General features: G+C 42.6%; 1 protein-coding gene across 1 annotated transcript in view; it reads right to left on the reverse strand.

The window, feature by feature from the left end:
* FAM107B (family with sequence similarity 107 member B) overlaps nt 1-23,053 on the reverse strand; it is a 215,265-nt gene that overhangs the window by 124,314 nt on the left and 67,898 nt on the right. The window contains exon 2 of the mRNA XM_068987143.1: nt 10,538-10,598. Within this exon, the coding sequence (XP_068843244.1) occupies nt 10,538-10,598 (61 nt within the window). The remainder of the gene's footprint in view (nt 1-10,537; nt 10,599-23,053) is intronic.

Raw genomic sequence — 23,053 nt, forward strand, 5'->3', positions numbered from 1 at the left:
GTTCTTCACATCAGGTGGCCCAACTATTGGAACTTCAGCATCAGTCCTTCGAATGAATATTCAGGGTTGATTTCCCACACTGAAAATTTCATCCCTGGGAACTGATTCACTTTTCCTGGTTGACCTTCTGAAAAGCTCTCAACCTCCATCCCCACTGAGCTAAGGGGCAAGGCCAAAGCAGAGGAGGTGTCTCCTGGCACACATGTACACAGAGTCAAAACCTAACATCAGGGACTTCCCTGGTTGCCTAGTGGTTAAGACTCCAAGCTCCCAATGAAGGGGGTATGGGTTTGATCCCTGGTCAGGGAATGAAGATCCCGCATGGTGTGATCTTAAAAACAAAAAACACACACATTCAAAAAAAAAAAAAAAACCACAAACACCCAGACATCAGCTGTGGAGGTGAATTTCTGCTTCTCCTCAAGGCACAGGTGCCTGTCAATCAAGAACATAGCAGATATACTGTGAACACAGAGGACTAAAGCAGACCCTCACTTTCTTTATATTTCTGCTTTCCCATTTATGAACAATTGGTGGTCTGTTGAATTCCTCCCCCCGCCAAAAAAAAATCTGGAAATGATTAGCTCTGCGCTGATGGAGAGAGGAGAAAAGGCCAGGACTGCTCTCTGGGCCGTGCTGAGGAGGATGGATGCAGTGGGTTCAGAGCAGTGGGTGGACCATCACTTGAGAAATTTCACCTAGGAAAGCCTGAGAACTTGGCAACCTGATTTCCTTTCTCTAATGCCTTCTCCTGGAATATGGCACTGAGCTGGGGGCTGACTGGCACCTTTCAATAGGCAGACCAGGAGGTCTCCCATCACTGCAGACAGGAAGACTTCCCGGGCTGACCACTCTCTCCTGCAGACACAGTCATTTCCCCCACTGCCACATCCTCCCAACCCCAGTCACCAGAGGAACATCTCTTCAGATTTTAGGACAAGTCCTACTGACTTCACAGGTGAAGAAAATCTAAGCCAAAAAAAAAAAAAAGACTTTCTCCTACTGACACTGACAATGCAGAAACTGTAAGTAAATTCTGGAAACATCTTCCTTTCCGTGAATCTATGTTGGAGCCCATGGCCTCCTGTCCAGTGGTGTTTTAGTTCTTGGAATAGGAAATGTTATCACCGTCAAAGGAATGTGTTCCTCTGACAAACCTCCAGCAACAAGCATAGCACTGCTTTCGTTTCTTTGGAGGAATTTATGTGATTGTGAACATCTAAACACTGTTATCTGAAGCAGAAACAGACAATGGTAGTGAGATTCTTTAGGTTAAACAAAAGTATGGGACGTCCCTCGTGGCACAGTGGGTAAGAATCTGCCTGCCAGTGCAGGGGACATGGATCCGATCCCTGGTCCAGGAAGATCCCACTTGCCACAGAGCCACTAAGTCCATGGACCACGACTACTGCACCCATGCTCTAGAACCTGTGAACTGCAATTACTGAGCCTACGTGCCACTACTACTGAAACCCGCAGGCGGCAACAGATCTCTGAAACTAGAGAAAGCCAGGGCAAAGTAACAAAGACCCAACGCAGCCAAACATAGATAAATAAGTTTTATAAATGTATACTGTAGCAAAGTCCCATAAAAGAATTTAAGGATCAGGACTTTGCTGAAATTCACCTACCGCATCCAGTAGCATTTTCTCTAACAGCCTCCCAGGAATCCTCAGGTTATCTGTTCCAAGTTTAAAGGAGTGAAAACAATGTAAATTCAGAATAAAGGAAGTACACCACCCTTTTGTTTCCTAATTGCCCTACCTGAACAATTTTCTGGTCATTCTTCGGCTGGGGCTTCAGACAAATCAGTAAGGAAGACAAATAACTTTCTTGCACAATCGGAAGAGAGTCTACTGAAATACAGTTGGCTGGAGTGGAAACCTCACTTTGACTGTTCTCCCTATGATGTGAAAACAAAAGCAGACATTTTGTCTGGTTATCAGAGACTAGGTCTTATTTCTGAATTCTCACATGGATCTCAGTCAGAAAGTCTGACTTCTGAGTCTCCTTGGGGGCCCAGCCTCACATACACAGTAACATTATGTCACTTAAGAAGCTGCAGAGTGGAACTCTGGTCTCAATCCCCAGAAAGGTTACAAAAATACATATATTTTCCCCCTCATCACATCCATTTTTAGTAGAATTTTAACCATTTAATGCTTGTTACTTTGCACTTGAATAACCTACAAACCACAGGAAATGAAAATTTGACTAAGTGCAGATGACACAGACAGCCACCTCTGAAGGGCCCCACTCAGTGGTTGGGCCCCACTCAGCCCTGGGTGACCTTTAGCCAAAGGAGAACACTCAGATGAAATCCTCTGATGGGAATAAAATGGCTTCCCGCCTCCAATGAACAAAATGTTGCAAGTTTGCAGCCCTACCAGCACATGGTGAGTGCAGACCAAAAGACAATAAGGATTCCACAAAGTCTTCTTGGATTTTAAACACATTTAAAGTTGTTGCAGCATTCAAAAGTACTTGGCTTGCTTCTAAAGCCATGCATGGCAAGAAACATGGCAAGATCAAGCCAATATTTTAAAAACACATTTTCCTTTTTTTTTCCCCTTGAAAATATAGCCATCAGAAAGGATGCAATTCTTTTTTAAAAAGAATTCTAGCAAGAAACCATAGCTGGCCCATTCATTGGTCTCACCACCAATAGAGGAGCAAAAAAGAAAGAGATAATCCAGGGAAAGAATGACCAGAGAGAGGTTGGGGGTCTGAGTCATGCAGACCAAAAATCTGACTACTATACAACAGCTACTTTTTCACTGAGGCACGTGCCCAGGTGAGAATGTGTAGACTAGTTCTTCCCCTTAGGTCCTTCAGTTCAGTTCAATTCAGTAGTTCAGTCACTCAGTCGTGTCCGACTCTTTGTAACCCCATGGATTGCAGCACCCCAGGCTTCCGTGTCCATCACCAACTCTCAGAGATTGAACAAAATCAAGTCCAATCAAGATGGTGATGCCATCCAACCATCTCATCCTCTGTCATCCCCTTCTCCTCTCACCTTCAATCTTTAACATCATCAGGGTCTTTTCAAATGAGTCAGCTCTTCGCATCAGGTGGCCAAAGTACTGGAGTTTCAGCTTCAACATCAGTCCTTCCAATGAACACCCAGGACTGATCTCCTTTAGGATGGACTGGTTGGATATCTTTGCAGTCCAAGGGACTCTCAAGAGTCTTCTCCAACACCACAGTTCAAAAGCATAAATTCTTTGGCTCTCAGCTTTCTTTATAGTCCAACTATCACATTCATACATGACTACTGGAAAAACCATAGCTTTAACTAGACAGACCTTTGTTGAAAAAGTAATGTCTCTGATTTTTAATATGCTGTGAAGGTTGGTCATAACTTTTCTTCTAAGGAGCAAGTATCTTTTAATTTCATGGTTGCAATCACCATCTGCAGTGATTTTGGAGCCCCCCAAAATAAAGTCTGCCGCTGTTTCCACTGTTTCCCCATCTATTTGCCATGAAGTGATGGGACCAGATGCCATGATCTTAGTTTTCTGAATGCTGAGCTTTAAGCCAACTTTTTCAACTCTCCTCTTTCACTTTCATCAAGAGGCTCTTTAGTTCCTCTTCACTTTCTGCCATGAGGGTGGTGCCATCCGCATGATGATGCAGGTCCTTAACACCTTCCAAAACCTGGTGAGAAATGGAATGTCTCCTGCCATATCAGTAAACAAAGGATATCACAGTCATCAGCAACTGTGGCCCTCCAATGCGAGCTGCTGAGCCCTGAAGGAACTCAGGAAGGAAAGAACTTCTGCCATCTAGCAGCCATCAGTCTGTGTCCACTCCCTACAGTAAGCCTTGAGAAAACTCAGAATCTGATAACACAGGATACTGACCCCAGATAGCTGAGATGCATATCAAAAAATGATTTCAGTGAGTGGAGACTCTCGCATCTTCCCTCACGTAGAAAGCACTAAATTCCTTAACTTGATGTATCTGGTTTCTTAAGCAGTAATCTTTTGATGTTCCTGACTACCTGCCCTACCTGCCCTTTGTTGCAAAACTCTTATATGTCCTAGCTCCTTCCCTCACCTTCTTTGAGCATTTCCTCAGAGCTGTCTGGAATGCTATCTCCCGGGCTGCAGTCCCTATTTTGCCCTCAAATAAAATCTAACACACAACTCTCACACTATGTAAATATTTTTTTCAAACCTGGCTAATCGGGTGACTTTGCTTCTATCACCAGTCACATCCACAACTGGGTGTTGTTTTGCATTGGCTCCGTCCCTTCATTCTTTCTGGAGTTATTTTTCCACTGATCTCCAGTAGCATATTGGGCACCTACTGACCTGGGAAGTTCATCTTTACAGTGTCCTACCTTTTTGCCTTTTCATACTGTTCGTGGAGTTCTCAAGGCAAGAATACTGAAATGGTTTTCCATTCCCTTCTCCAGTGGATCACATTTTGTCAGACTCTCCACCACGACCCACCCATCTTGGGTAGCCCTACACGGCATGGCTCATAGTATCATTGAGTTAGACAAGGCTGTGGTCTATGTGATCAGATTGGTTAGTTTTCTGTGATTGTGGTTTTCAGTCTGTCTGCCCTCTGATGGAGAAGGATAAGAGGCTTATGGAAGCTTCCTGAAGGGAAAGACTGACTGAGGGGGAAACTGGGTCTTGTTCTGATAGATGGGCCATGCTCAGTAAATTTTTAATCCAATTTTCTGTTGATGGGTGGGGCTGTGTTCCCTCCCTGTTATTTACCTGGGGCCAAACTATGGTGGAGTTAGTGAAGACTGAAAGGTCCCATGCATGGGAAACTGGAATGTTAGGTCCATGAATCAAGGCAAATTGAAAACAGTCAAACAGGAGATGGCAAGAGTGAATGTCAACATTTTAGGAATCAATGAACTAAATGGACTGGAATGGGTGAATTTAACTCAGATGACCATTATATCTACTACTGCGGACAAGAATCCCTTAGAAGAAATGGAGTAGCTATCATAGTCAACAAAAGAGTCTGAAATGCAGTACTTCAAGGAAAACCATTCAGTATCACAGTAGTCCAAGTCTATGTCCCAACCAATAATGCTGAAGAAGCTGAAGTTGAACGTTTCTATGAAGACCTACAAGACCTTCTAGAACTAACACCCAAAAAAAGATGTTCTTTTCATTATAGGGGACTTGAATGTAAAAGTAGGAAGTCAAGAAATACTTGGAGTATCAGGCAAATTTGGCCTTGGAGTGCAGAATGAAGCAGGGCAAAGGTTAATAGAATTTTGCCAAAAGAACACACTGCTCATAGCAAACACCCTCTTCCAACAACACAAGAGAAGACTACACATGGACATCACCAGATGGCCAACACGAAAATCAGATTGATTATATTCTTTGCAGCCAAAGATGGAGAAGCTTTATACAGTCAGCAAAAACAAGACCAGGAGCTGCCTATGGCTCAGATCATGAACTTCTTATTGCCAAATTCAGACTGAAATTGAAGAAAGTAGGGAAAACCACTAGACCATTCAGGTATGACCTAAATCAAATCCCTTACAATTATACAGTGGAGGTGAGAAATAGATTTAAGGGATTAGATCTGATAGACAGAGTGCCTGGAGAACTATGGATGGAAGTTCGTGACATTGTACAGGAGACAGGGATCAAGACCATCCCCAAGAAAAGAAGTGCAAAAAGGCAAAATGATTGTCTGAAGAGGCCTTACAAATAGCTGTGAAAAGAAGAGACGTGAAAAGCAAAAGAGAAAAGGAAAGATATATCTATTTGAATGCAGAGTTCCAAAGAATAGCAAGGAGAGATAAGAAAGCCTTCCTCAGTGATCAATGCAAAGAAATAGAGGAAAACAATAGAATGGGAAAGACTAGAGAGCTCTTCAAGGAAATTAGAGATACTAAGGGAACATTTCATGTAAAGATGGGCACAATAAAGGACTGAAATGGTATGGACCTAACAGAAGCAGAAAATATTCAAAAGAGGTGGCAAGAATACCCAGAAGAACTGTACAAAAAAGACCTTCATGACCCAGATAATCACGATGGTGTGATCACTCACCTAGAGAGCATCCTGGAATGTCAAGTCAAGTGGGCCTCAGGAAGCATCACTACGAACAAAGCTGGTGGAGCTGATGGAATTCCAGTTGAGCTATTTCAAATCCTAAAAGATGATGCTGTGAAAGTGCTGCACTCAATATACCAGCAAATCTGGAAAACTCAGCAGTGGCCACAGGACTGGAAAAGGTTAGTTTTCATTCCAATCCCTAAGAAAGGCAATGCCAAAGAATGCTCAGACTACCACACAATTGCACTCATCTCACACGCTAGCAAAGTAATGCTCAAAATTCTCCAATCCAGGCTTCAGCAGTATGTGAACCATGAACTTCCAGATGTTCAAGCTGCATTTAGAAAAGGCAGAGGAACCAGAGATCAAATTTCCAGCATCCATTGGATCATCAAAACAGTGAGAGAGTTCCAGAAAAACATCTATTTCTGCTTTATTGACTATGCCAAAGCCTTTGACTCTGTGGTACACAACAAACCGTGGAAAATTCTTCAAGAGATGGGAATACCAGTTAGTTTTCATTCCAATCCCTAAGAAAGGCAATGCCAAAGAATGCTCAGACTACCACACAATTACACTCATCTCACATGCTAGCAAAGTAATGCTCAAAATTCTCCAATCCAGGCTTCAGCAGTATGTGAACCATGAACTTCCAGATGTTCAAGCTGCGTTTAGAAAAGGCAGAGGAACCAGAGATCAAATTTCCAGCATCCATTGGATCATCAAAACAGTGAGAGAGTTCCAGAAAAACATCTATTTCTGCTTTATTGACTATGCCAAAGCCTTTGACTCTGTGGTACACAACAAACCGTGGAAAATTCTTCAAGAGATGGGAATACCAGACCACCTTTTCTGCTTCTTGGGAAATCTGTATGCAGGTCAGGAAGCAACAGTTAGAACTGGACATGGAATAACAGACTGGTTCCAAATAGGGAAAGGAGTACGTTAAGGCTGCATATTGTCGCCCTGCTTATTTAATTCATATGCAGAATACATCATGTGAAATACTGGGCTGGATGAAGCACAAGCTGGAATCAAGATTGCTGGGAGAAATATCAATAACCTCAGATATGCATATGACACCACCCTCATGGCAGAAAATGAAGAACTAAAGAGCCTCTTGATGAGAGTGAAATAGGAAAGTGAAAAAGCTGGCTTAAAACTCAACATTGAGAAAACTAAGATCATGGCATCTGGTCCCATTATTTTATGACAAATAGATGGGGAAACAGTGGAAACAGTGACAGACTTTATTTTCCTGGGCTCCAAAATCACTGCAGGTTGTTACTGTGGCCACGAAGTTAAAAGACGCTAACTCCTTGGAAGAAAAGTTATGACCAACCCTGACAGCATATTAAAAATCAGAGACATTACTTTGTCAACAAAGGTCTGTCTAGTTAAAGCTATGATTTTCCCAGTAGTCATGTATGGATGTTGGACTATAAAAGAAAGCTGAGTACCAAAGAATTGACGCTTTTGAACTGTGGTGTCGAAGAAAACTCTTGAGAGTCGCTTGGACTGCAAGGAGATCCAACCAGTCCATCCTGAAGGAAATCAGTCCTGAAAATTCATTGGAAGAACTGATGTTGAAGCTGAAACTCCATTACTTTGGCCACCTGATGGGAAGAAATGACTCATTTGAAAATACCCTGATGCTGGGAAGGACTGAGGCAGCGAGGAGAAGGGGACAACAGAGGATGAGATAGTTGGATGGCATCACCAACTCAATGGACATGAGTTTGAGTAAACTCTGGGAGTTGGTGATGGACAGGGAGGCCTGGCGTGCTGTGATTCATGGGGTCGCAAAGTGTCAGACACGACTGAGTGACTGAACTAAACCAAACTGAATTGGGTGATACTGTCAGCCATTTTGCTGATGTAGATTTCTCCCTCGCAGAAATTACGCCTTCTTCCTCGTCACTATCAGTAAAGCATATTTATTTTTTCTCAATTATAGAAGTGATGTCATGGTCATATCAAAGGGGCTCTTAAGTTTATGGAAATTCTTCTCCATGATACCTCCATCTCATGGGTCTATCACTCATTCTTCCTTTTCCCCACGCAGGGTGATAAATTTCACTTCAGTTCAGCTTTCCATCCTTTATTTTTGCCTTGAACATTATATCAGAAAGAAGTTATGTCTTGAAAATGGCGTCTTTCAATAAAGGATTTAACCTCACTTGTAAATGTGCTTCGCAGGTGGCTCAGTGGTAAAGAATCCACCTGCCAATGCAGGAGGTGTGGGTTAGGAAGATCTCCTGGAGGGGGAAATGCCAACCCACTCTAGTACCCTTGCCAGGATAATCCCAAGGATAAAGGAGCCTGTCTGGCTATTGTCCTAAGGGTCACAGAAAGCCAGACACAACTTAGTGTTGGAGCACTCACTTGTGAAGAGACACAATTCCTGCTCTGAAGAAACACTCTCTAATGGAATCTTTGCTGAGTGTTCCATGACTCAGGGCCATTCAGTGCTCAGCTTGAGAAAGTGGTTCCACAGGCATTGTGACTGTATCCAGAAATGCCCCTTCTTCTTTATCTGTTTGCTGATCCCTTTAACAACTACCACATTTTTTCATTCCACAGGTAGCTCTGTGGCTTAAATAGCAATTGGCTGAAGAAGAAGCAACACAATGATGTGAATTAACATGGACTAAGGTTTATGTGCCTGACTGCACAGTCTTCTGAAGGTAGAGAAATCAGGGGGTGAGGTAGTGAGGAGGAACCTCACTAGGAGGTGCAGGGCACCAGAAGGGTAGGCTGAAGGCAAAGGTAAACCTCATTCACCGAATGAACCTTCCCAGTGCTGGTCTTGCTGAAACAGAGCACCAGCTGACAGCAACCCATGCTGTATCACATTAGGAGGGACTTAAGTGGGCTACTCCATCCATTCAGCTATTGTATCCATAAAGTCAAGGGAGGATGCTACCTGATTCTGAGCAGGCATTAGGGTTCTATCTATTACAGGCAGGTCACTTATTAAGAAAAACTTCAATCATACACAGATGCTGAATCATTAGAGTGCAAAGCTGGTGATATTTAAACACACTCCCAATTAACCTGTCACTGTACCCTGGGTTGCCCCTGCAAATAGAAATCATAGACCTCAGGATAAGGTGACAGATACCAAAGGATCAGATCATCAGCCAAAAAACGAGGGGGGGGGGGCAGAATTTCAAATAGATATCCCTTTGGAGTCAATTTACAGTATTTTGTTTTCACTTCATAAACACCCCAGCTAATGCACTTCTTTTCACAAATAGGTTTTCATATCTGTCCTTCCAGACTCAACTCCTATGCTACAATATCTTGAGGGAACAATAAGAAAGGAAACCAATCCATAGAAAGATGATTTGGGGTCGTAATAAGTATCATGGAAAAAAAAATATTGGGTTAGCTCAAAAGTTTGTTTGTTTTTTTCCCATAAGATCTTGTAGCAAAACCCAATTAAACTTTTGGGCCAACCCAATAAAAGCAGACAGTGAGATGAAGAGTGATCTCGAGGAACAACAAAGTAGCCTCTGGGACTGGATGTTTCAGTTGAGAGCTACCTGAAGAAAAGGAACCAGTCATGCAAGAATCTGCAAGGGGCGCAAGTCAGAAGAAACATGAACCTAAAACAGTGTCTGTTTCTGATGGGGCAGACACTTGGGAGGGGCATAGAGGGAGATGCCAGAGCTGGTTAATCGCCAATTCTCTCTCCTCCGTGGAAATCTGAACAGGGTGCCAGTTCCCCTCTACCCCACACACCCACCCACCTTGCATATTCTTCTCATTACCATTTTAATTTTCTTAATTATTCTCCCTGATTTTCATTAACTTACAAGAACATGAGCCTCTGCCAGTGGCAAACATATCTGGAGCCCTCTTCTAACCCCTCCTCATAGTCATTGGAAACTAGAAGCAGAGAGTATTAAGATTTAGCTCTCATTATTATGAGGTCCATTCAACTGTTTATTTTTATGACTATTACATCTCATTATCATTACCAATCATAGGAAGAAACTAAAGTATAGGCTCATTTGCTCCTTTGCATTTTATCTCATATGAAGTCCTATGATGGGGTAAATATCTTTAGCAAAGCTGCTTATTTAACTATACACATTTTTTTAAAAAGCAACTGCATCTAGCTAGCATTTTCCAAGGTAATCATAAATAGTTCAGAAAAAAAATGCACTACTTATTTTAGTATGACTAAATTTGAAATTTCTTCATCATTATCATCATCTACTTCATTGCAAGTATTTGTTCAGCAAGCACTGAAATCATTAGAAGAAAGGAAAAATAAAAAAAGAGAAGAAGCTATTTTTTGCACCATGACCAGACTGTCCAGATGTCGTGCCTGGCATACATCACAAGTGACATTCCTAGTCATGTTTCCAATCAATGGGAACACACAAATTTTCTTTTGTGATCTGCAAACTTTTGGATTCTTCGAGCCCTGCTGTCAACAACAGCAGCCCAGGAAAGGAGGCGTTGCCGTGAGTGGACTCTACCTGCTGCCATCTTCGGTTCCACCCCGAGGCACTGTGGTTCTCTTGGGGATCCCTCTTCTTCCTGAATTCCAGTCCCACAAACCAGAAAAAAAAAAAAAAAACAGGGAGAAAAGAAAAACTGCATTAATTGACAGCAATAGCTTTTTGCAAATTGACTAGTGAGATCAAGATCTGAAAAAAACTAGACCATGCTCTTATGAACTGAGGCCCTGGATAAGGAACAAACTCAACCACAGATGTTGAGTAGAATAACTATGGGGGTGCTGGGTTACAGACTCCAGGGTGCCATTCACATGGAAGCAACTCAGGCATCATCTGTGACTGATCCATTAGGGGACATCAGTTAATTAAACACAGTAGTGGCAAGTTTCTTCATTAGATGGAAAGTCAGCCAGTATGGTGCAACAAAAAGAACTATGTTTTATTTTTCACAATTCAAAAAGCTGATTTCATGTACCTTAGAAAATTCTATTCCAGCTCAGTTATGTTTATCTCTGGGAAAGTGAGCAGACACATTCTTCTCTGAGCTCTGGTATGACATGCTTTAATGACAATTGTGACTCCCGTATGTAGCACTCATCAAAGTTGGTCCAGCTAGAAGTGGAGGTAAATTAAAAGGAACATCTCCATGGGGCTTTTCTAATTTTGTCTGATTCCTTTATTTTTTTCCTTCCTTGAATAAATATCTGTTGAGTGCCTGTAATGTGCTAAATCTATGGGATCTTAATCTCTAGGAAAGATTCATTCTCCAGTCTCTCGAATTATATTGTAGGTAGTTCCCTTGTCACTTCCTCCCTAGGCTGACAAACTTTCTTCATACACTTTGTTTCTCCTAAAAATTTAGCCCAGTAGAAGATGTTCTGGACCTTAATAAAGCTTACGGGTGTCAGTCAGTCAGTTCAGTCGCTCAGTCGTGTCTGACTCTTTGTGATCCCATGAATCGCAGCACACCAGGCCTCCCTGTCCATCACCAACTCCCAGAGTTCACCTAAACTCATGTGCATCAAGTCGGTGATGGCCATCCAACCATCTCCTCCTCTGTCGTCCCCTTCTCCTCCTGCCCCCAATCCCTCCCAGCATCAGAGTCTTTTCCAATGAGTTAACTCTTCGCATGAGGTGGCCAAAGTATTGGAGTTTCAGCTTCAGCATCAGTCCTTCCAATGAACACTCAGGACTGATCGATCTCCTTTAGGACGGACTGGTTGGATATCCTTGCAGTCCAAGGGTCTTCTCCAACACCACAGTTCAAAAGTATCAATTCTTTTGCGCTCAGCTTTCTTCACAATCCAACTCTCACATCCATACATGACCACTGGAAAAACCATAGCCTTGACTAGACAGACCTTTGTTGACAAAGTAATGTCTCTGCTTTTGAATATGCTATCCAGGTTGGTCATAACTTTCCTTCCAAGGAGTAAGCGTCTTTTAGTTTCATGGCTGCATTCACCATCTGCAGTGATTTTGGAGCCCCCAAAATAAAGTCTGACACTGTTTCCACTGTTTCCCCATCTATTTCCCATGAAGTGATGGGACCAGATGCCATGATCTTACTTTTCTGAATGTTGAGCTTTAAGTCAAATTTTTCACTCTCTTCTTTCACTTTCATCAAGAGGCTTCCATAAATGATAACCTCTCTCAAACCAGATGGGAACAATGGAATTTCAAAACTGATATTATCTACTATAGGCTGCTGCTGCTGCTGTGTTGCTCAGTTGTATCTGACTCTTTGAGACCCCATGGTCTCTAGCCCACCAGGCTCCTTTGTCCATGGGATTTTCCAGACAACAATACTACAGAGGGTTGCCATTTCCTTCTCTAGGGGATCTTCCCAACCCAGGGATCAAACCCATGTCTCCTGCACTGCAGGCAGATTCTTTACTGTCTGAGCCACGACGGAAGCCCATCTATCAGGGGATCTTCCCAACCCAGGGAATGAACCTGGGTCTCCCGCATTGTAGACAGATGCTTTACCATCTGAGCCACCAGGGAAGCCCCCATCTATCATAGGATCTATCAAATCCCCAATTTGTTCTAAGTTTGTAGCTCCTAGGTCATATCTCATCTGAGAATTCATCATACTCTCAAGCTTGGGTGGTAAGATAAAAAAATATTCTTTTCAGTTCATAAGGATTAGTTTCATTAAATCATCATCAGTATCAACTCAGAAAGGAATTGGTTTCACCTACATTGGGTACAAATGTTGTTTTCAGAGATCAAAAATCATCTTCAAATGTTTATCATCAGGGACCAGTTTCAAAATTTCTTCATACTTTCAAAACCCATGAAATAGTACTGATGCAGGCAATTTGGACAAACAAGCTTTCCAGTCCAATTATCTCAAATTTATATGTTACAAGAAATTGTAATGAAAATTGCTTCCACAATTACAATTCTAAAAAAGATCTGAATTAATAGTATACGAAAGATATGCAAATGATAGTGAAGCCCCATTACACAGCAAGTAAATGCAGCGAATAATTTCTCGTTTCACAAGGCCCAGTAGAACAGTATAGAATAAAAACATGAAGAATTTTTTATAATACAGCCACAGGAAACATCTCTTGAGAAGCCAAAATAATCAAAATAAATTTGTTTCATGGATGGAAGGATTCCCCTTTGAGCCAGTAAGACTGTTTACTTTTTCATTGCTCTGAATTCCAGAAGTGTGAAATAACTAAGCCTTTAACATTCTTCCAAATGCATTTATTACTTCATTTTCAGTTTCCCCTCCCCCAGTCTTGTCATTAACTAGTAAAAATTGCAAAGCCCTGGAAGGATCTGCAGATGGAAGGATATTTGGAATCTGCCTGGCCAGAGAGCTCTCAGCATAGAAGAAATAAGCATCTGTCTTTAATAGCATAAACTATGTTCTATTTAGAGAAAAAAGGCTGAGCTCCTAGATTCTTGAGTTTCTTCTCTTCAGTGCAAGTCTGTGATTTGCTGAATTTGTTCTTACTGGCTTTTTCCCAGCAAAGCTAGAATAAAATGACAACAGTCCAACTGTAGTAGACATCTGTCGATTTTGCTGCCTGGAATTCACTCACATTTTCTAGTAAGTGTGTCCTGATTTCCTCTTTAAAGTCATCCTTTAAGTAATGAATTGTTGTTCTTATGAAGCCAATTCAATTCTCCCCCACACATATGTCCCTCCCCACCACGCCAGAGGTGGCCATGTGACTCTGGGCTGGGCCCAGCAGGCCACTGTATTTCCCTGTTATTGGTGCAGAGTGGTCTTGTGACCCAATCTGGGCTAATGAGAGATTTTCAATGCACTTCCAAGAATATGGCTTCTATTCTATCCTGGTCCCAAATCCTAAGATGACTGTGGTGTAAGGGTTGGGCTGTTGCTGTCACATGGAGCTGGGATAGAAGCCCACATAAAGGAAAGCTCTGCCAACTCAGGGAATTCCCTTTAGATAACTGTAGATGTAGGGAAGCCCAGGAAGATGGGAGGTGTCATTCCTGTCTTAATCACTTCAACATTTCCCTCCCATCAGCACTGGGTCCATGGAGAATATTCCTCATGAACAAAACCTGCAATTCACTCAGCTACCCCAGATCAGGGACACTGGGGCCTTGACCAGGGATTTGCTTTGTTTCCTGTTTGCATGATCCCATAGAGTCCTTGGTGCTTCTTAGTGTCTGCATGTCAGAAACCTAAGTCGCTGCTGCAAAAGAGGAGGTATATTGGGTCACATGTTTGTCAAGTTGTAGTTCTCAACTTTTGATGTGTATCCAAACCACCTGGAGGATGTGGAACAAATACAAAGCAGCCAGCCCTTTCCCACTTCACCATGGCTGGGCTCTGGATCACTTATTAGTGCTCCCCCTGATGCTGACACACACCCAAGCCTGAGAACTGCTATTATAAAGGATAGAAATTTGGTCTGGTAGTCAGATATCATCAGGGTCCTCTCTTTCTCTCAATCTCTCCATCGGTCCATTTCTATCTTTGTGTTGCTTCCCAGGCTTCTCCTTCTTTGCACAGTCAAGGCCACCAGATGATCTAGGGCCAGAGCCTTTCAGCTCATGTTTCAAAGGGGGACAAAGAGTGTCTCAGTCCCTGCACTCATAATGTAGTCAGCCCTCCGTGTCAGTGGATTCAACCAACCTTTGATCAAATTTCAGAAACCTTTTTAGGTAAGGGACTTGAGCATCTGTGGAGGACAGAAGGGTATTGGAACCCATCCCCTTATGGATACCAAGGTGACTGTGTAGAGTTCTAGGGGAAGCCTCTGGTGGCTCTGTCTTGGATTACATGCATATGCCTGTCACCCACCCCATGGGCCATGGATGGGAGGAGGTACTGTGGTTGGAAGCCTCCTCAGAACCTTAGAGAATGGGGAAGGCACAGCTCCCCAAGAGAAAGAAAGCTGTGTCCAGAAGTCGGGGAGGAAGGGATACTTGCTACAAAATATAGACTCCAAGCAGACAATTCTCCAAAGCCACAGGACTAAAAATACCTCCTGAGAGGAGTGATGTGGGGAATGGATGGCACTCAAGGACCTGGGGGCAGCTATTTATAGGTCAAAACAAAGGTGTTTTTATATTTTAAAAACCAATGTTTCTTTTACTTCTTTTTTATTTTTTTATTGAAGTATAGTTGATTTACAGTGTAGCCCAGTCTCTGCTGTACAGCAAAGTGACAGGTTTTCACATATAGAGATTCTTTTTTAAATATTTTTTCCATTATGGTTTATCAGGCTATTGAATATAGTTCCCTGTGCTATACAGTAGGATCTTACTGTTTTTCCATTCTTGTAAACCAGTTTGCATCTGCTAATCCCAAACTCCCATTCCAGCCCCCACACCTCTGCTTCCCCCTTGGCAACCACAAATCTGTCCTCTATATCTGTGAGTCTGTTTCTGTTTCATAGATAAGTTCAATTGTGTCATATTTTACATTTCCACATATAAATGATATCGTATGGTATTTGTCTTTCTTTTTTATTGTTTTTTTAATTAATTTATTTTTAATTGAAGGATAGTTGCTTTACAGAATTTTGTCGTTTTCTATCAAACCTCAACATGAATCAGCCATAGGTATACATATATCCTCTCCCTTTTGAACCTCCCTCCCATATCCTTCCCCATCCCACCCCTCCAGGTTGATACAGAGCCCCTGTTTGATTTTCCTGAGCCATACAGCAAATTCCTGTTGGCTATCTATTTTACATACGGTAATGTAAGTTTCCATGTTATTCTCTCCATACGTCTCACCCTCTCCCCCCCTCCCCATGTCCATAAGTCTGTTCTCTATGTCTGTTTCTCCACTGCTTCCCTGCAAATAAGTTCTTCAGTACCATTTTTCTAGATTCTGTATATATGCATTAGAATATGATATTTATCTTTCTCTTTATGACTTACTTCACTCTGTATAAGAGGTTCTAGGTTCATCCACCTCATTGGAACTGACTAAAATTCATTCCTTTATATGGCTAAGTAATATTCCATTGTGTATATATACCACAACTTCTTTATCCTTTCATCTGTATTGCAGCACTATTTACAATAGCTAGAACATGGAAGCAACCTAGATGTCTTTTTCTTTGTGACTTACTTCACTTAGTATAATAATCTCTAGTTGCATCCATTTGCTCCAAATGGCATTATTTTGTTCCCTTTCTATGGCTGAGTAGTATGCCATTGTCGGAGAAGGCAATGACACCCCACTCCAGTACTCTTGCCTGGAGAATCCCATGGACGGAGGAGCCTGGTAGGCTACAGTTCATGGGGTCGCTAAGAGTCAGACATGACTGAGGGACTTCACTTTCACTTTTCACTTTCGTGCATTGGAGAAGGAAATACAACCCACTCTAGTGTTCTTGCCTGGAGAATCCCAGGGACAGAGGAGCCTGTTGGGCTGCCGTCTATGGGGTCGCACAGAGTCAGACACAACTGACGCGACTTAGCAGCAGCAGCAGCAGCAGTGTGCTGTTGTATATATGTACCACATCTTTTTTATCCAATCATCCCTTGGTGGACATTTAGGTTGTTTCATGTATTGGCTACCGTGAATAGTGCTGCTATGAATATAGGGATCCAGGTATCTTTTTAAATTATAGTTTTGTCCAGGTATATACCCAGGAGTAGGATTGCTGTATCATACAGTAATTCTATTTTTGGTTTTCTGAGGAACCTCCATACTGTTTTCCATAATGGCTTTACCAACTTACGTTCCCACCAGCAGTATAGCAGGGTTCCCTTTTCTCCACCTCTCCAGCATTTTTAATAGGCAACATTGTTCTTACTGATGCATCAGTTCAGTTCAGTTCAGTTCAGTCGCTCAGTCGTGTCCGATTCCTTGTGACCCCATGAATCACAGCACGCCAGGCCTCCCTGTCCATCACTAACTTCCAGAGTTCACTCAATCTCATGTCCATCGAGTCGGTGATGCCATCCAGCCATCTCATCCTCTGTCGTCCCCTTCTCCTCCTGCCCCCAATCCCTCCCAGCATCAGAGTCTTTTCCAGTGAGTCATCTCTTCCCATGAGGTGGCCAAAGTACCAGAGTTTCAGCTTCAGCATCAGTCCTTCCAATGAACACCCAGGACTGATCTCCTTTAGAATGGACTGGTTGGATCTCCTTGCAGTCCAAGGGACTCTCAAGAGTCTTCTCCAACACCACAGTTCAAACGCATCAATTCTTCGGTGCTCAGCTTTCTTCACAGTCCAACTCTCACATCCATACATGACCACTGGAAAAACCATAGCCTTGACTAGAGAGACCTTTGTTGGCAAAGTAATGTCTTTGCTTTTGAACACGCTATCTGGGTTGGTCATAACTTTCCTTCCAAGGAGTAAGTGTCTTTTAATTTCATGGCTGCAATCACCATCTGCAGTGATTTTGGAGCCCCCAAAATAAAGTCTGACACTGTTTCCACTGTTTCCCCATCTATTTCCCATGAAGTGATGGGACCAGATGCCATGATCTTAGTTTCCTGAATGTTGAGTTTTAAGCCAACTTTTTCACTCTCCTCTTTCACTTTCATCAAGAGGTTCTTGATGAGGTTCCTCTTCACTTTCTGCCATAAGGGTGGTGTCATCTGCATATCTGAGGTTATTGATATTTCTCCCAGCAATCTTGATTCCAGCCTGTGCTTCTTCCAGCCCAGCGTTTCTCATGATGTACTCTGCATAGAAGTTAAATAAGCAGGGTGACAATATACAGCCTTGACGTACTCCTTTTCCTATTTGGAACCAGTCTGTTGTTCCATGTCCAGTTCTAACTGTTGCTTCCTGACCTGCATACAGGTTTCTAAGAGGCAGGTCAGGTGGTCTGGTATTCCCATCTCTTTCAGAATTTTCCACAGTTTATTGTGATCCACACAGTCAAAGGCTTTAACATAGTCAATAAAGCAGAAATAGGTACTGATGCATACCTACTGAATATTTTCAGTCCTGAATATCATCTTAACAGCCAGACTTCTAAAGTACAGGTTCTGGGCTTCTCTGGTGGTCTAGCGGTTAACAATGTGCCTGCCAATGCAGAAGACACAGGTTTGATTCCCAGTCTGGGAAGATCCCACATGCCTTGGGGCAATTAAGCCTGTGGGCCACGACTACTGAACCTGTGCTCCACAACAAGAGAAGCCACCACAATGAGAAAGAAGCCTATGAATCACAAAGAAGACCAGCCCCTGCTCGCCCCAAGTAGAGAAAGCACACTCACAGCAACAAAGACCCAGTGAACTCATAAATAAATAAATACATTTAAAAAAATAATAAGACAACAGGAAACATTCAAACAAAGGTATAGGTACCTCCCAGTGGTATGCTGTAACATGCTACAAGTATGCAAAGCCTCTCTCTGGAGCGTCAATCTCACGCAAAGATTTGGGAGAGAAAACATAATTTGTACTTTAAAACAAATCTGATTACATCTCAAAAGAGTATGTAGAACAGACCTAAATGTTTAGGATGAACATGGAATGTCAAAGAAGTTTGCAGGGAGGGTCCCTGACACAAAAGGTACTCTGTAGATAATACTGAAAAACACTGTCAGGGAAAGTGCAAAGTTGATATTTGTGTCACTATTATGCAGAAGGAGAGTTGAAGACTAACTAAAGCTGTGTGCTTCCGGGTAGGGCAAGATTCATGCAATTTGCCTGGGTCTGGGCCCCAGTGCTCTCAGCAATACCAGGCTGTCTTCTTTTCATGTTTGCTCCTTACTGGTGTTATTTTTTAAAAATTTAATGGTAAGTGGAAAGAACATTGAATAATTGAATAGTTATCCTAAGTGAAAGGACTAATGGAAGCGAACTTTGGGTAAAGAAGGATATAGTACAGTTTTATAAAGGAATGGATGATTGTTCTTCTTAGCTAGGGAAGATCATTTCAAAGACATACCATTGTCTGTTTCAAGGTTTAGAGAGCCCCACACCAAGGATGCCACAGAACAAAACATTTATCACATGGTGGAAATTTCAGAACCAGCAGCATGGGAAACTTTGACACGATCTTAACTGCAATTCAACATGCTGGTCCAAACTTTCAAATTACATAATGATTGTAAAAATATTTGAATTAAAATAACTGTCAACTAGTGAGGAATGAAATGGGTAAGATTAGTTGCCTCTACAGATTGCTATGGATGGAATGTTTTTGTCCCTCTCTGCCCCAGTTTATAAATTGAAATCCTAATTCCCAATGTGATTGTATAAGAGGTGGAGCCTTGGGGGAGTAATTAGGTCATGAGAGTGGAACTTTCATGAATGGGATTAGTGCTCTTATAAAAAGAGACCCCAGAGAACTCTCCAGCCCTTTCCTGCTTGTGAGGACACAGCGAGAAGATAGTCATCAATGAACCAGGAAATGGGCTGTCACCAGACACGGAATCATTTAGCACCTTGGTCTTGTATTTCCCAGCCTCTAGAACTGTGAGAAATAAATGGCTGTTGTTTAAGCCACTCAGTCTGTTAAGGGAAGCACGCTGACTAAAGCCGCCCACCCTGGCCAGACCCTTTAGTAACCATCTGCATGAGTTGTTTTATGACAGGAGATCCTGGTAAGGAATACAGAACTAATAAGCCATCACCAACCGGAAGAGTTCGGGAAAGGTCAAAAGGAGACACTTCCACTTCCCACAATCCCTCTCGCTAGCATCCATCTTGGCTGAGCGATATGTGCGCCACCAGGAAAGACTCTGAATTTGAATGATTGGCCAAAGACAACCCAGAAACTAATGCCTTCACCATAAAACCCGAGACTGTGAGCCACGTGGCAGTTCTCCTGGGTTTCCTTACCCTACTGCTCTCCACCCAGGGGCCCTTTCCCAATAAAATCTCTTGCTTTGCCAACACATGTGTCTCCTCGGACAATTCATTTCCGAGTGTTAGACAAGAGCCCAGTTTCAGGCCCTGGAAGGGGTCCCCCTTCCTGCAACAAGTCTATGGCAGTTTGTTAAGCGGCCTGAACAGACAGATCCTGGTCAACTGAGGATTATTACATATCTCACATATAGATTTGTGTTACAGTTCTTGAATAAATGATGAGAGAGAATCAGGACTCTTTGGCTACTTTTATATTTAATTCTACTTCCATTCAGTTCAGTTCAGTTCAGTCGCTCAGTCGTGTCCGACTCTTTGTGACCCCATGAATCGCAGCACGCCAGGCCTCCCTGTCCAACACCATCTCCCGGAGTTCACTCAGACTCACATCCATCGACTCCGTGATGGCATCCAGCCATCTCATCCTCGGTCGTCCCCTTCTCCTCCCGCCCCCAATCCCTCCCAGCATCAGAGTCTTTTCCAATGAGTCAACTCTTCCCATGAGGTGGCCAAAGTACCGGAGCTTCAGCTTTAGCATCATTCCTTCCAAAGAAATCCCAGGGCTGATCTCCTTCAGAATGGACTGGTTGGATCTCCTTGCAGTCCAAGGGACTCTCAAGAGTCTTCTCCAACACCACAGTTCAAAAGCATCAATTCTTCGGCGCTCAGCCTTCTTCACAGTCCAACTCTCACATCCATACTACTTCCATTGGCACTCTATAAACAGGGGTTAAATGAATGAATGAATAATGCTTGCTTAAGGAAGATTATTTCTAATCAAAACAGATTCACAGACATAGAAAACAAACTTATGGTTACCAAAGATAAAAGGAGAGGGAATAAATCAGGTTGTTTGGGATTAACATATACACACTATTATATATAAAATAGATAAACAACAAGGACCTACTGTGTAGCCACAGAGAATTATACTCAATATCTTATCTTATAATAATCCAGAATCTGAAAAGGAATAGGAATATATGTGTGTGTGTGTGTGTGTGTGTGTGTGTATAACTGAATCATTTTGTCCTATACATGAAACTAGTACAACATTGTAAATCATCTATACTTTTTTTAAAAAGGCATAGCAAATATCACTTTACAAATGATTGCTAACTCTTTTTAGTTCCTGGGAGTCGAATTAAGTGAATTATGACCTTGAAAGAGAAAAGAATGTTTCCCTCCAATCTTCATTGGCATAAAATCGATGCTCCAAGAAGCCATTCACAAGTATAATGTGGCTTCAAGCCCTGCAGGGCACACTTCAGATGTCCCTGGAAGACAATGCAAGTTTGAGAGAGACTGTGTCAAAAGGCTTTCACCCACACATGGTGAACAAGAACATCAGAGTTTTCGTTGGAAATGGGGACACCAGTTTTTTATTCAGTCTCCATATCGGTTCACAGAATTAGTAACACTTCTTTCTGTTTCCAGTGTTCTTGCCTGGAGAATCCCAGGGATGGGGGAGCCTGGTGGGCTTCCATCTATGGGATCGCACAGAGTCAGACGTGACTGAAGCGACGCAGCAGCAGCAGCAGCAGCAGCTTTCTCTCTCCAGTATGTCTCCATTTATAAAGTGCTGTCTGTGTGGTTTCACTTGACTCTGTCAGTAATTGTGTATGGTGGGCAAAGCAGGTATCCCTGTCTTCACAAAAATGCACTGCTTTCCTCTATTCACGCAGCACTTCTGACACTCTATTTTTTCCCACACTGAACAATTCTCCAATACCAGTTGGGCATCCACAATTAAATTTAGTTCTAATATGAACCAGGGTTGGCACTGACCCTGCAAGTTAAAGGCTTAGCCCCACAAGACTGCCTCCCACTTTGTCACCAACGGCAAGCAGCAGGTCCCAAGCTTTCCTATAACTTCTGTCCAACTTGACTACAAATCAGAGGTTCCCACAGTCCCCTTCTTGGGGTCACTCATTTGCCAGAATATCTCCCATAACCCAGTAAGACAGTCCACTTATTCTTGCTGATTTGTTACCAAAAATATATTACAGGATAATACAGACCAGACAAAGATGTACATAGAGTGAATCTGGAAGGATCCCATAGGCGTTTCTGTTCCCATGGTTATTGTGTGTAGATGTGTTGGCTGACCCAAAAGGTTTCCGAAATCCACAACTTTGGCATGTTTACGGAGGCTTCCTCATGTAGGCATGATTATTAACTCCATTTCCCACCCCTCTCCCCCTCTGAAGAATGGGGTGTGGGGCTGAAAGTTTGAAGCTTCTGATCACGCCTTGGTCTTTCTGGTGACCTGACCCCATCCAGGAACCCACTCAGAGACACCTCATTAGAACAAAAGACACTCCTATCACCCAGGAAATTCTAAAGGATTTAGGAACTCTGTCAGATGCTCTTATCACTTAGGGAATTACAAGGGTTTAAGAGCTCTGTGTCAAGAATCCAGGTCAAAGATCAACTCGGATTCTCCCTGCAACCTCTACTTACAAGGGTTTTAGGAGATTTGTGCCAGGAACCAGGAGCAGAGATGGATATACATAAATGTTTATTTCTTATTATTTCACACCCTCATTTTCCACATGAAGAATTTAAACACCACAGTCACACAACCGTAAAAAAAAAAGCAAGGCCATTCCCTCTGCTGACTGGCCATGAAAGAAACACTGCCCATTTTGCTCTGAGCTCTTCTCATCCCTCAGAATTTAGGTAGACGGATCAGAAAACAGGTGGTCTTTCCTCAAGAATTGAAAAGCAGGAAAGGAGAAGAGATTTGGCCAGAAACCCAGGGTACATCGGCATGTACACACTCATGGAGCTTCTGTAAGAACCTGGAGATGACTTCTAGGCACTGGTTCTCATTTCCTGACCAGTCTCACTTCCAGGACTTATTCTAAGCTTCCATTTGTGGAAGCAGGAATTATGTCTCCAAGAAATTACACCCCTCAGTGGTGACACCCAAGAATTCTTTTGGCTTCCTGTAGAACCTTCAAGAATAAGTGGAAATTTGAAGGTGGATTTTGTTTTTGTAAACCTAAATTTTTCTAGTCCCAGCTGAAGCTGCAGTAAGGAAGTTTAGACTCAAGGTTGGAAACTCAACCTCTTTTCTTGAAGCTTGACTTGCCACAAAGTACTATTTATAAATAGCCAAAATGAACTTAAAATATAGTCTCAATTCAACCTGGGGGAAAAATTGCTAAACTGAGATTGCTTAATGCCACCTAAGAATGGGTAGGGTGGAGGGAGGGAAGCTAGCCACCAGTTGTGCAACCCTG

Source organism: Capricornis sumatraensis, chromosome 15 (assembly GCF_032405125.1).
Source record: "Capricornis sumatraensis isolate serow.1 chromosome 15, serow.2, whole genome shotgun sequence".
Taxonomy (NCBI): Eukaryota; Metazoa; Chordata; class Mammalia; order Artiodactyla; family Bovidae; genus Capricornis; species Capricornis sumatraensis.